General features: G+C 34.9%; 1 protein-coding gene across 8 annotated transcripts in view; it reads right to left on the minus strand.

Moving 5' to 3' along the window:
• PPP1R12A (protein phosphatase 1 regulatory subunit 12A) overlaps nt 1–13,790 on the minus strand; it is a 122,587-nt gene that overhangs the window by 12,981 nt on the left and 95,816 nt on the right. For 7 of the 8 annotated variants that reach the window (XM_042890463.1, XM_042890457.1, XM_042890462.1 and 4 more), the window contains 8 exons: nt 12,975–13,172; nt 12,630–12,798; nt 10,245–10,363; nt 9,580–9,645; nt 3,804–3,820; nt 2,381–2,522; nt 1,593–1,697; nt 625–672 (listed from right to left, as the gene is read on the minus strand). In XM_042890463.1, the coding sequence (XP_042746397.1) occupies nt 625–672; nt 1,593–1,697; nt 2,381–2,522; nt 3,804–3,820; nt 9,580–9,645; nt 10,245–10,363; nt 12,630–12,798; nt 12,975–13,172 (864 nt within the window). Of the gene's footprint in view, nt 1–624; nt 673–1,592; nt 1,698–2,380; nt 2,523–3,803; nt 3,826–9,579; nt 9,646–10,244; nt 10,364–12,629; nt 12,799–12,974; nt 13,173–13,790 lie in introns of all 8 variants that reach the window. The other variant, XM_042890458.1, reaches the window with a different exon arrangement.

Consider the following 13,790-nt stretch of genomic DNA (forward strand, 5'->3'; position numbering starts at 1 on the left):
GATTTATTACATGTCTCCTTTCCCCATCAAGTTAGGGCTGTCTCTCTCTAATGCCCCTCTTCCTGCACTGCTCATTCATTTGCCTCCACCCTGCCCGTACACAGCATGATAGTCCCTCTAGAAAAAGGTACAGTACAAGGAAAGTCTGTAATTAGTTTTATAACATTAGCAGGTTCAAAGTCTGATGTCTGTGGGATAGAAACAGCTACTTCATTACCAATGATAATTGGTAAGACGATGCACATGCCTCCAGAAAGCTCTGAGGAAATTAAGGTCTCTGTTGGAAATGCACTAAAAGATGAGATGCTCTGAAAGTGCTTAACTCTCTGGAGGCCAACATTGTTCTGGACGAGATGGAACAAGCTGCAGAATCCTGGGGGGCAGTGGGGTTTACAACCTGGTTATCAACAAGGCAACCTGCAGGCAATTCTTAAGAGTAATTCCATCTGACAGTCTTTCGTGTTCATTGCTACTCTGAAACCTAAAATCCCCCAGTCTTCTAAAAAATGCAAGTTATAAGAAAGGCTTCTGTTCCCACTAAAATATATTCAAGTCAGAGGTTGCAGAACAAACTAAAACAAAACCCAAATCGAACTACTCAAGAGATGTTTGGCAGTAACTCACCCTTTTCTCCATTTCCAGGAGCGATCTGTCAGCAAATCTTTCTTGTCTCTGAAACACAAAATTAATGAAGATATTGTTACTTGTTCTCAAACAGTGCAACAGTGAGGAATGGCAATATAAAACGCATTTCTGATAAGGGTAACTGCTACTGCATTCTGTTCAAAGTATGCTTTTAAAAGCATTTTAAAATGTGTTCAAGGAAGTACCACTGAAATAAAAACTAAAGAAGAATGTGCTGGATTTATCACAAGCTTCCTGTGTCACCATCCCTAAGTAACTTAATCTCTGTGTAGCCTTTGGCAAATAGTAGTAATTTAGCTTTTTCTATTTAAAAGCTCTACAAAACAAACATCTTCTTACTCATACTTTACTGATATTTACAGAGAGCATATGGAAGACACTGAAATATGTACACAGGTCAGTTGTGGCAAATGTGATCTGAGAATGAGGAACATTCTTTCTACAGCAATTTAAGAAGAATTTCAGTTTTGTGTACATATTTGGTGTTACCTTATGCAGCACTGTTATCTGACAGCAATTACCTGTAAATGAAGTGCACTATTTGCTCTTCAGCTCTCAGGTACAGCTATTTACCCAGGTAGAAAGAACTGGCAGATTATGCCAATCTGCCAGTAGGTGTATGAATTAATCAATGAAATCAGACTGACAGTTTGAACACAGGCTTAGCAGTGTTCAAAGTGTTTATTCCTACCTGCACAGAAGTCCCACATATGTGCTGGCAAGAACCACCAGCAATTAAACAAGCAGGAAATGGCCTCAAACATTTTGTTCAGAGCTGAAGACTATAATCCTGCACTCTTTTCCCTTTATAAACAGAGAGGTACATTTCTTCACTCCCATCTTTGGATAAGAAACAAAGCTGATGCCTAGTAAATAGCAGCCCCTATGCTAGGATGCTTCTAGTTTGCTTTGTCAGCTAAGTATGGGCCTTTTTGTTTAATACAAACCTGAGTGGTCTTCTCCAGCTGTAGTTTAAGATCTGTAAGTTCCATGTTGGTATCATGTAACTGTGCTTTCAGCTTCTCGTTTTCAGCTAGGATCTGTTCATAAAGCTAAGACAAAATATTAATTTAAAAACATACTGAGTAAGAATTCAGTGACATTAGACAAACATTTTAAAAACCATGACTGAGCTGCATGTAAAATGAACAAATACATTAACAGTCTGAGAAGTAAAAATCAGTTTCAGAGTTTAAAGATGGTTAGAATTAGCAAACGCTGTAAAGAATTGCTACCAAATATCTCTAGAAGAAAGCAATTTTGCACAGGGAGCATTAAAAAATACTTGCCAATATTTTGCTTCAGACACTACAGATGAGACAACAGAGTCCTTTTTTCTTTCTTTTTTTTTTTTTTTACAAACTCCAATTTTAAAGCAAGATTTAAACGAATTTTTGTATGTAAGGTAGCAAACATCAAATAAAAGCTCAATGCATGTATGAAGCAGTTTTAATAATACAATCAACTACAAAAACAGTTTGATCAAATTTGTCATAAAATGATGAAGTATTTTGACTCCTCAGGATTTCTTCCTCGCCTATGGAGAAAAGTGCAAAAGCCACAGGCTGTTTTGTAATGTATATTTCCCCCCATGGCAGTGGTTGTTCTGCTTCTCCACTGAGCCAAGCTGCTGGAAGTTGTGATAGGAGACTGTTTCCAAATAATTCATGAAAAAAAAAAAAAAGGACAAACAGTAATAAAGCATTTTTTACAACAAAATTTCTGTATCAGTTACCTTCTTAAAATCAGTGCTATCTTCTTTTTCTAGTCTACTGCAGTAAGGTTTTCGATCTTCAAGGTAACTCTGTGACCCAGATCGCCCCTGTGCTGAATCGTAACGATCACCTGAAGACACACTGAGTGATCCCGTGTCATACCTGCAAAATACAAGTTCTTATTCTTTGTTTCTATTCAGACTGACAGCACTCACTGTACCAGACAAGTGTCTGTCTGTATGTAAGCGTGCCATCATCCAAGTGAAAAAAAACCAACCACATGCAATTATGTGTTTCAGTTAAGCCACTATAAACTAACTTGATGCAAGTTAGATTTTGATGTCCCTTTACTGTTCTTCAGTATATTTCAATATTCTCTCCATGAAAGAAGTTTAAGAATTCCCAACTAGTCCAAGCAAATGCCGGCATTTTATGCTGAGAATTTTAAAAAAATAAATTAAAATATTTAATTGAGGTGTTGCCGTGTCTTGAAAGACTTACTGGTTTAGATACTACTTGGTTTTTGAAGGTCTATTTTAAAAAATGTGTAATAGAATCACAGAATATTTGGCATTGGAAAAGATCCCACAAGGATCATCATGTCCAACTCCTGGCAAGGAGCACTTTAATTCATGTACTACCTTAAATGTAGTACTTTAATTGAAGGGTTTTTAAAAAGTAATCTATAAAACATTGGCCAAGATGAATTTTCCAAGCTTTATTGGATAAATGAAGATTTCAAAACTACTTATTGCAAATTCTAATATTTCAACAGAAGCAGTTTATGAAACAAATCTTCAGCAAAATCCTTACCCTATTAAGCACTAAATTACAAATAATATTAATACAGTTTTGAGCAGCTTCATAGTGCTCACTCGTCATCGTTCATGTGCTGTAGCAGTTCTGTTTAACAGATTTTCAGCATAAACAAAACATCATTAATTCTAAAGGTCCAAAGTCGAATGCAAACTTAAAATATATATATATTGATACTTGTGCATTTTTTCCTTTTTAACAAATCTTAAGGAAATATAATTTTCAGAGGCTCTAGTATTTTTCCTGAGATTCCTCAGAAATTTTTTCAGTAGGATATTCTGCGTTTTCTTTTGGCAAAAGCTGACCTCACACTTAAAAATCTGTAGGGAATGTTACTGTGTCCACTAAATTCTACAAAACGCCTCACCTGCCTTCATGTACTTCAAATGCAGCATCCAATACATTCTCCACTATTGACAATATTGACAATTCCCACAAATGGGAAAAGAGCCACCAAAACAGTACTGTAGCTTTACAATCATATTCCATATAAATTTTAAATATCATTATTGCCTTTTAAAGTCAACCCGACTCACTACTGAGTTTAGGCTAATTTTACACATCAATTGAGAATATGTGACTAAGAAGTGTAATAATTTTAAATTACTTTACTTAAATTGCACATACCTTGAAAGGCTATCACTCTGAGAGGGGGAGGAGAAAAAAGAGAGAAGAAAAAAAGATCAAGTCAATAATTTAATTATGTAAAATATATAATAACCTGTGAACAAACATAACTAAACAGTTACATCAAAGTGCATATACTGTCCAGCACTACATATTGTATTATTGTCAAGTTTCAATATTGTTAGGTCTGGAACCAGAGACAGATGTGCCTTCTAAGATTCCCTCCTCTTATCAAACAGCATCAGAACCATGTTCCCTGAATTCTCTCTTCCTCTTCTGTATTCTGTTTTTGGAAAGTCAACTTAATAATGACTTCAGCTTAAAATAAAAATATAAGCTACAAGATCATTGCTTCAGCATCCCTCAATGGGAGATGACTAGGTATTAAACCAACAACATACAGAAATACTTATTAGACTAAATTGAAATTATGTCATTTCATTCTTCATGTTACTTTAATTAATTCATTCATTACAAGTGAACTTGCAGGCATACAGCATACTCACTTTACCTGATGAGTGAAATTTAATTAAAAGTGATGACTTAAGAGCGAAGGAGTGTCCCCTAAGCATTACATCACCCATACAATCCTTCTCCCCCTCTGGGTAGTCAATACAGACTCATCATTTATTCCAATTATTGTAATAATCTTGGGTGAACATATTTTGCTCCAGAAATAATCCTCCGGACATCCTGCAATGATGTTCACTTAGCAGTGGCTGAAGTCTTAATCAGTGATGATTTTTTTCTGGGGGGGAGGGAGGGAAAGGGGGTGGTGCTTGGATACAGAGGTTGCTTTTCTTTTAAGAAGGGGCTGCATTTTTTAGAATCTGCATAGAAGACATGTTACATTCTCCATAACATGTTAAATTTCCCCTTTGATGCCTTGAAGAGGACTTACAACACACAGGCTACCAAAAGTACGTGCAGCAGCCTTTCATATCACGATAATGCTGTTTTCTGTGGGAGCATGAATAATGTCGAGAATTTAAGGGAGTTTTGGAGAAAACATCACAGCTAGGTGTCACACAGATACATATTTTTAGTTTTTAAGCTTTGGGCCACAACAGTTTTATTTTCCACCTACGAATCTTATTTTGCATATCTTATGATTAAGTAAGATCCATGTGAGATCACAGAATTCTACCATGTCATCAATGTCCACAAAAACCCCTTCCCACTGCTTGCTCCTTCTTTCTCACTTCAACAAAACAGAGGAACCTTTGTCCATAAGAACTAGAATTCTCTTTTTACCTTGAAGGAATGCCACCCAAATGAAAATGCTAAGCAAGCCCCTTCTAGCCTTTAGCTACATCAGCTATCACAAGAAATTAAACCATTCCTACGTGATTTCTTAACAAATAGGGTTCTAAAGCCTGCTTTTCTTTGCTTCTAGTGGGCTCCCTGTGGTGCTGTGGGAAAACCTCCGGGCTTTCCATTAACCTGCTGCAGTGCAGCTTCCCGAATGGAAAGCAAGTTATTAAGTCATATGCAGAACACAAATTTCCAGCTATGCAGGGAGATAACAAAAGAGCTGGTGAGGTAAGAGTCCTGGATACAGGGAAGCACTTAATTGCCAGAGACGGGAAAGCAATAACCCAGCCCTTTCCTATTCTCCAGGCTGGGATGCAGAGCAGCATGGCCTGATCTCACAGCCTGCAGAGAAGCCTCAGCAGCTTCCGCTTCCTGGGAGCTATGAGTCCTGCAGCTGGAGGGCTGGAGCAGCAGCCAGGATGAGGAGTTCATGTCTTAAGCACATGCCTGCTCTTGTCTCCTGACTTTTCAGAAACTGTCTGTTATTTTTTGAGGTGTTTTTACTTTTCTTTTTTTCCCCTTCAATTTCTGTCAGTTTGGTCACAATTTTTCATATTTTTCAATCTTTTTTTGGCAAAAAAAATTTAACTAGAAGTCTACAGATTTTGTATGAAGCTTGTCTGAGGAGAAGTGAAGCCAACACCATATTCCTCTACATCCAAACCACATGAGATGGATACTCCTAATACATTCACAAAACTGAGCAGACTGTGGTAGCCAAAGTTCCATCAGCAACACACAAGAAGGAAGGAAAAATACAAACATAGGGATCCTCATGTATACAAGTTGAAATAATACACTTCTAATCGTATACAAGCAGTTTCTATAGACCGCAAGAGTGCAACCACTGAATAACCATGTATTTCAAAATGTACAGTAAGCTTTCAGATATTTATACAACATTTTGGTGAGTTAGGATAATTACTGGTAATGGAAATGAAATATTCGAGTCAGGTGGTATTATACATAGTGTATAATTGAATGGTTTTGTAAAACTGCCATAGCCATGAAAATGAAGAATAAAATTTGAGTGCAGCATTTAATTGAGACTAATAATGACATGTTCTTGTGTCTACTACCACAGAATTAGAAAAGTTAACAATATTTATTATCCTAACATTGCTAGCTTTCACCTTTCAAAAATCATGAAACAAAATTAAGTCAATTTAATAACAAACTAACCAGTTGTAGTGCATAATTAAATTCTTATTTTTTTTAAATACATCATCCGGGGTGGGGTGGGATGTTGTTTTGCTGTCTTCTGGCTTTTTTACTCTGCCTCCACCCTTCCCACTTCTATAGGTGTCCTCCTGAGTATAGTTCAAGTGCACTCCAAGCTTCGGTGCTAATGAAAGAAGGACAAACTGCTAATAAAAGCAATAAAATTTGAATCATTGCCATTTGATGCTTCTCTCTTGCCTGTTCCTGAACAGATTATTTCTTTACCCTCTTCCCAGTCTGGTCCCCTGGTCAAGCAGAAGTAATTTCTCATTCACCACATATATTCCATATTATGTCCCCTGCAAATGCTCTTGTAATGAAATGCTTAACTCTCAAATATCCTTGATAATATTTTGCGTGCTTAAATTCTACCTCATTTTCCTTGCCTCATACAAGTTCCTTTTTTTTCTTTTTCTTTCATTATCTCTTACTGTGCCATAGAGGGAATAAAGAGCACCAGTTTCAATACAGCAGCCAGATTTCCATGAACAAAAGACGGCTGGAATAGAATGATATAATGAGTCATCTGATGTAATATGGGGAATACAATTTTTATCAGAATAGCAAATACCACACCTTCCTCATTATCAAAAGACTTGGTAACTCTGTTATACCTTGAGTCCTTTTTTTTTTTTGTCTGTCTGGTCAACATTCCACTGTTAAATCAGACTTTAATCACATATTCATACTTTGAACTATTTTTGCTTAAGGCCAAATAGCTAACCCAAATAACTTCAAAAAGCAAAGAAAACTTGTGAATCTTAACACACAGACCAAGCTCTAATCTAAGTGAAATCTAATTGTCAAAAAGGAAAATAGTACACTAATTCTTGAAGGCTACATCAACAAAACTTCAATCTGTAATCTAAATACATCTTCCTCTTTGACCAGCAAACAACTAATTGCACTGTTCAGGCATGTTTAACAATAATGGGAAAGCTCCGTGGCATTCTCAGCTCTTTGCACCTAAAATCCCAAATAAAATTTAATTACATCAACCACCAACTGTCACAGTGTTAGCAAAATTTGACTTCTTTTTAATAGTTCTCCCCTATGGTCAAATGATCAACTAAGAAATTGAATGATAATTCTGTATAGGGAACAAGAATGCACAAACTGAAATCTCTTTCAAACCACTCTGAAATAAATAGCATTTGTCAGGTTCTAGAAGGATTTCAAGCTAGAAATTATTTTGTCTAAGGCCTTTAATTTTCTTTATAGCATGTATAAGGCTTGTTCTTGACCTATGAATTCTTGAATTATTGCCAAAACTCTTGGAAATTTGTAGTTAACCATCTTCTACCACTGACTTGTAGCTTCTCCAAGCAAAAAGAACTCAACAGCGGAACCACAGAAGGGAGTTAACAGAGAACTTCAGTATTTCTTAGAGGCTTCTGTCTTCTGAGCAGTACATCAAATAGTCAGTGTAGAAAAAGAGTATTTTCTGAATGTTAGTACTCCTTTGTAATTCTAGTTTATTCCATCTCTTTTCTCAAAATTGAAAAGGGTCTATCAGCAAATAATGATGAATTTTCTACAATAAACTGTGCAAGATGTGTGCCAAGCTGAAGTAGATTTAGCAACCACAGAAAGGATTTGCAATTTCTGTAAAATAAAATACTTTTTGTCACTGAATTGGGAAGAGATTGCCATTATAATGCTCAGTCTATATTCCATTTCCTTTTTCTACAAATGGCAAAATACTGCACTGTCAGAAGTAATGCATCCAGTTCTGTGTTTATCACTGAAAAACTCTAAATAGTTTTTCATCAAGGAAAGCTAATAACATTTTAAATTATGTTTTAAATCTCTTATAAACTGTATGCAAAGGAAAAAAAAAATCACACCTTAATATGAAAACACTGCAATTACTGTATAGAAATTTTAAGATGTCTCTTAGTTAACCAGAAAGTAACAGAAGGTTAGAATTTTATCTACAGTTTTGCTACTAGACTGGAAATTCAAGTGGTTCAACTGTGTTTATGAACAAACCTGTTAAAAACACCTTATTACTTATTTTGTTATTTAACTCAATTTTCACTGTTTTCCCACTTTCTACAGCTGGTCTGGCAAAGAGCTTTTATTAATAATAACAAAATGAATCTATGTAGTTAGGTGACATTGAGCTTGGTTCACATATTTATACATATTTCAGAGCTCTCTATGAACTCAGATCTGGTAATACATTACCAAACAACCAATACCTTTTTGAAAAAGTATATGCAGGCTTAGGGAATGCTTACAATTTGCTAACAGATTTTGTGCTACACTTCTAAGACAAGCCATGAATTAGGCAGCAAATTCTACAATCTTCACTACTCCACCCCCACACGCTCATCCTTTTTAACACAGATCACACTTGTAATTCTAGGCCCGTTTTACCAAATTTCATTGTGGTTTTATAGAGTTCTACTACAAGCATTACATTGTACCAAAACGAAATTTCTACAGAGTAGAAGATGGAATAATTACATATATAATAATTACAGATCTAACAACAAGTACTGATGGGAGAAATCAGTTATACCTTTTGAGTTTTATTACTCAAATAATGACCCTAATTCTCTAGTATTCCTTCAGGATTAGGTAAAAAAAAAATACAGTCTGCTACACCATTTAATTGTATAGACTAAGTCAGTACTTCCCTTTTAGTTCTCTTTATCCTATTCTTATGCACAAATGAGTTTATAAGGATTTTTTCCATTAAATCAAGCTTATTGTACTGCTTGCCACTGCCTTTTTAACAAAAAACTGATAGTACTGAGTTAGGATGCTCAGAAATTCTTCAGCGCAGAAAAAACTGTGCTCTTCAACAGTTTTTCTCATATTACATCTCAATTACATTTTCAATACCCCTTTTTACTTTAAATTTCAAAATTTAAATATAAAAAAGTTCAGATTAGTGTGCAATAGTCACAGGACATCATTTCACTGGAAATAAAAAATGATGAAACAAAGATATTTGCAATTTAGAAGCAAAAAATTTCCTCCAGTTACTTGCTGCAGCATGTCCCTGACATGTATGCCTGAAATTTCACCAATACTTCCTGGGTACTAATTCCACATTAGCCAAATTAAACCTGCAAAAAAAAATGGCACTGAAACACGACATCAAGTTATGAATCAGACAGTAAGTATTAGAACTCCAATGTATGCATTGCTTTAATTGAATCCAACTGCAACAGAAATTTTACAGTCATAATATATCTGTTAATAAGTCAATATATATTCTTTTAATTACCTGAGTTTCTTTCTTATTTGTTCCTTCTTCTGAATCAGACTGGTGCTCTTGTTCATTTTCATCACTCTGGTCAAAGAGGTGAGAAAAGAAAAATAGTTAAGCTGTGGAAAGCTTTATGAAAATGTAATGCATTCGAGAGTTTTTGTATCAAAAGCTACGAGTGGCAGAATTCTACCTATCTAAAATCTACAAAACATATCTGGGATATAAGATTAAAATTCTCAAACAATAATTATTTTCAGTACTACCAGGAAAGGAATCAGAACTTTGCATTTGGCGCATAAAAATATTCCTTTTACAAAAATACCGATCCCATGACAAAGGAAAGGGCAAGAGAATCTGCTGAAAAACTGACCATACCCTTTCAGATCTTACAATGGCTCATTCAGGTTTTAGTAAACACAGTTCAAATTTAGCTATTTGTAACATGGTAGATAGTGAATCTCATTCTCGTTGCTTTGGTTTGCATGCAATAGAAAATAATTGCTCAATTTTTTTTTCTTAAGATTATGATTAACATTAGAATTATTACAGTAGTCTAGAATTTATTTCAGCACTATCAGCATAACTTAAGACTTTGTATTTAATTTGTTCCTAAAAGCTTCAAAACAGATAGAAACTTAGAATGCATGGCTACAAACCAGAAGTAGCAGTCTTTCACTTACATCTTGAGTCCAAAATGAAACTCCTGTAGATCGTCGTTTTTCTCTTGGTCGCCGCCTTTCCCGTATAGATTTGGGCTGTGACTTATCTTCTTCTTTTTCTTCCTCTTTTTTGCCCCCTTCTGTTAATAACAACTTCTTGTTCATTTAAGTATAACACTATTTTCTGAAAAGTTACTGAAATATTTCTTAGTCTCTAAAATGTTTACAGATAATCACACGATCACCTAATAGCAGGAGTTGGAAGGGACCTCTGGACATCATGTAGTTCAACCTGCAGCTAAATCAGGTTCCCTACAAGCAGGCTGTACAGACAAACATCCACTCCAGAGAAGGAGACTCCAACACCCCACTGGGCAGCTTGTGCCAGCGCTCTGTCACCCTCAAGAAAATTTTCCTCGTGTTTGTATGGAGTTTCCTACGTTCCACTTTGCATCTATTGCCCCCAGTTCTGTTGCTGGACACAGCTGAAAAGAACCTGGGTAATGCTTGCACCTGAAATAAGTTCACTATAGAGCTTCTTACCATAAACAGGGTTTGCTGTAATATAAATTCCTCAGAACACGGCTCTAAAATAAATACAGTTCCAACTGTTGAACAGCAATGGCAAAGTACTAACTCTACCTCAGCCACCTAAACAAAATGTTTCAGTGTAACAGTAAGACACTTAAAAAAGCAATTTTCAAATATCTCACCTAATAATTCAAATTTATGCCAGTAGTTGCAAAGAGCAGTAGGAGATTATTCCTCACACTATTTTTCAAACAATACTTTTTGCTTTTATCAAAAATTCCACATTTAAAAAAAATTCAAAAGTCTGTTAAGTTCTCCTTAGAATTTCCTTTTCCATCACAGTTCTCTTCATTTTCCCACTTAAGGAAGATTAGAACTCCAAGATTAAATTAATTCTATGTTACAGACTTCCCTTTTCTTTAAATGAAATGCAACTGCAGTTTAAAACAGGCATAACACCTCAGGAGTGCTTGATCCCCTTTATGTTTAGAAGCAACTTGCACAAAAAGAAAATAAACAAATAAAACAGACCTGCCAAAATTGAAGTTATTTACCTGTTACGATGTTTGTTCAGTTTGCTATTCTTTTATTAGAAATAAACCATAGAGTTGAGTTCAGATTGATGCATCCCTACTAATCTAACTGTACCATAATTGCTCTTCAGAGGTAAATGAAAACTTCAGCATGAAGCAAGAATTAAAAAATGAAGTAAATGTAAGTATTCATGGTGAACACAGACTTTTCCTAATTAAATAAATGATGATTTTACCTTTGGTCTTTCAGACAGTAATGCATTTCTCCTCCTAAAATCATAATTTGAAAAAAAAAAAACCACCCTGCTGTAGCTAGTATTTAGCCATGAAAATGCTTTCCATAAAACAGTCCAGAAAAAACTGCTTGAAGTAAGCATGCATATGCATTACTTAAAAATCTTATTCCAAATTTCAGTTAATTTTAGGACAGAGAGGAAAAATTAGAAAACTTATCAATAAAGCTTAGTCATAATAACTTCTTCAGAAAATACCAATGTAGAGAATGTAGCAATACTGCAACATAGTTCATGAAGATTTTATCAATAAATTACTTGATCTGATCCTCTTTATAACAAAAATATCAATTTCAGTTGGTAACTGCATACCTAATCAATAGCTTGTGTTAAAGTATCTCTCCCAAGTTATTAGTGACACCCCCCTGAGAGAGAACAGGAGATCACAACGTGTGTCAACAGCCTCCCCCTTTGACAACTGAGCATAATTTTCCAGAAATAGAATTCTAACAGATTATTCACATCTGAAAAAAACTTTGGGCAAAAGCTCTGTGACATCAAATAAAAGCATCTTTCTAACTCTGAATCAAGCATCAGTGTAAGATTTTATAAACCAGTCAGATATTTAGAAGAATAGTTCAGTATTATTAACTAACACCACACCACCACCAGAGGTATCCTTCCTCTCTCCTCTGTTTTCAGATGTGCATTAAATAGTTCGTTTTCTGAAAGCATTACAGCATTGCTCCACTCCTACACTATAGGACTAAAACAAAACTCAAATTATTTAGAAATTATTTAATCAAGAACAATTCCTCCTCAATAACTGCATATATTTAAACTCTGAATTGTAGTATTTTATTACAGTTGCTGAGCGAAAGCAGAAATCAACCCAGACTCACGTAACAAAATACTAACAAACACCACCAAGTCCTGAAAGTCTTTTTTCTCCTCTCTCTATACAGGTTTTGGAGTTTCTTGCAGAAGTAGGAGCAGCGTGTATCACCCAGTGGCCCACAAATCACACCCCATTTTGAACAGTCTTTAGAAACATAAACTTGGCAATTAAAAACAACAAAAAAACCCTTCACAAATGTTAACACTCCTACCTCTCTCACTTTCCTTTGTTCCACTCCGAGAATAGGCAGAAGTTATACCTATAAGGCTGTTTGGTCTGTTTAGCTGACTTGAACTTGAAAGAGAGCTAGTGGAGGTGGAGAGCGAAGAGGTGGATGATGAAGAAGTCGAAGTTGAAGTTGGTCTATAGCGATGATATGGCTATTCAGCAGAAAAATGTCAAAATTAATTTACAAACATTAAACAAATGCAAACTATAGGATATTCAAGCTTTTAAATGAAAACAAATAACTGTGGTAATATCAAAATTGTAGTATTATTGTTGGAGTTAAGATTCATATAATTTCTCTACCTAATGAGACTCATCATGAAAATACCTCTTCAACAGTTCGGGAATATCTTTGTCTATAATCATCATCTTTAGTTTCAGATTCTTTCTTTTCTTCTTGTTTTTCTTTGTCTTGCTTTTCTTTCTCTTCCTTTTCTTTCTCTTCATTTTCTTGTTCTCTGGTTCGTGTGGAACGACTTCTTCCTATAGTTTTTTCAGCTTCTTGAAGATCTGTCAGTGTTACACCCTGTGTAAAAAGCAAATAGTACAGTATATAACTTACTTTGTGCAAATGTAGATCATCACATTATATAAATATATTACTTACATATATTATATTATTTACATACAAAATTCTGCTTAAGAAAATTAATTATATTATCTACATATTTTACCTATAAACTTTTATCATGAATCCTGGAAATGATATCAGCACTTTTTGATTAACAGCAAGTGTTCGTTCTAGTGTGATCTACCACAGAGTCTTCAAAAACTACATTTTTAGTTAAATTAGTACATAAGTATCAAGTAGAAAATCATACAGAAACCCCTAAAGTATCCACTAGATCCCTTCAATATCATCATAAACATAATAAATATTTTGGAAAGCCTAAAAATACAAGACTTTAACTTTTTTCAGAAATACTGATGCTTTACAAATTCACTCAGTGAAGTGGATTTTTCAGCTTAACAGCACATCAAAGAAATACACTGACAGCACCAGAGAAAGATGTAACTCGTTTCTTATTTCCTTGCTATTCTGAGGCTAAAAACTAATTTTCAAATGAGCTCAGAAAGCCAATGATTTCTTACTTAAAGAAAACTTCTCTGTACTGCAATTTTCACCTTACATACCTCATTGAGA

Source organism: Lagopus leucura, unplaced genomic scaffold, assembly GCF_019238085.1.
Source record: "Lagopus leucura isolate 7727_CA_CO unplaced genomic scaffold, USGS_WTPT01 Super-Scaffold_100159, whole genome shotgun sequence".
NCBI lineage: Eukaryota > Metazoa > Chordata > Aves > Galliformes > Phasianidae > Lagopus > Lagopus leucura.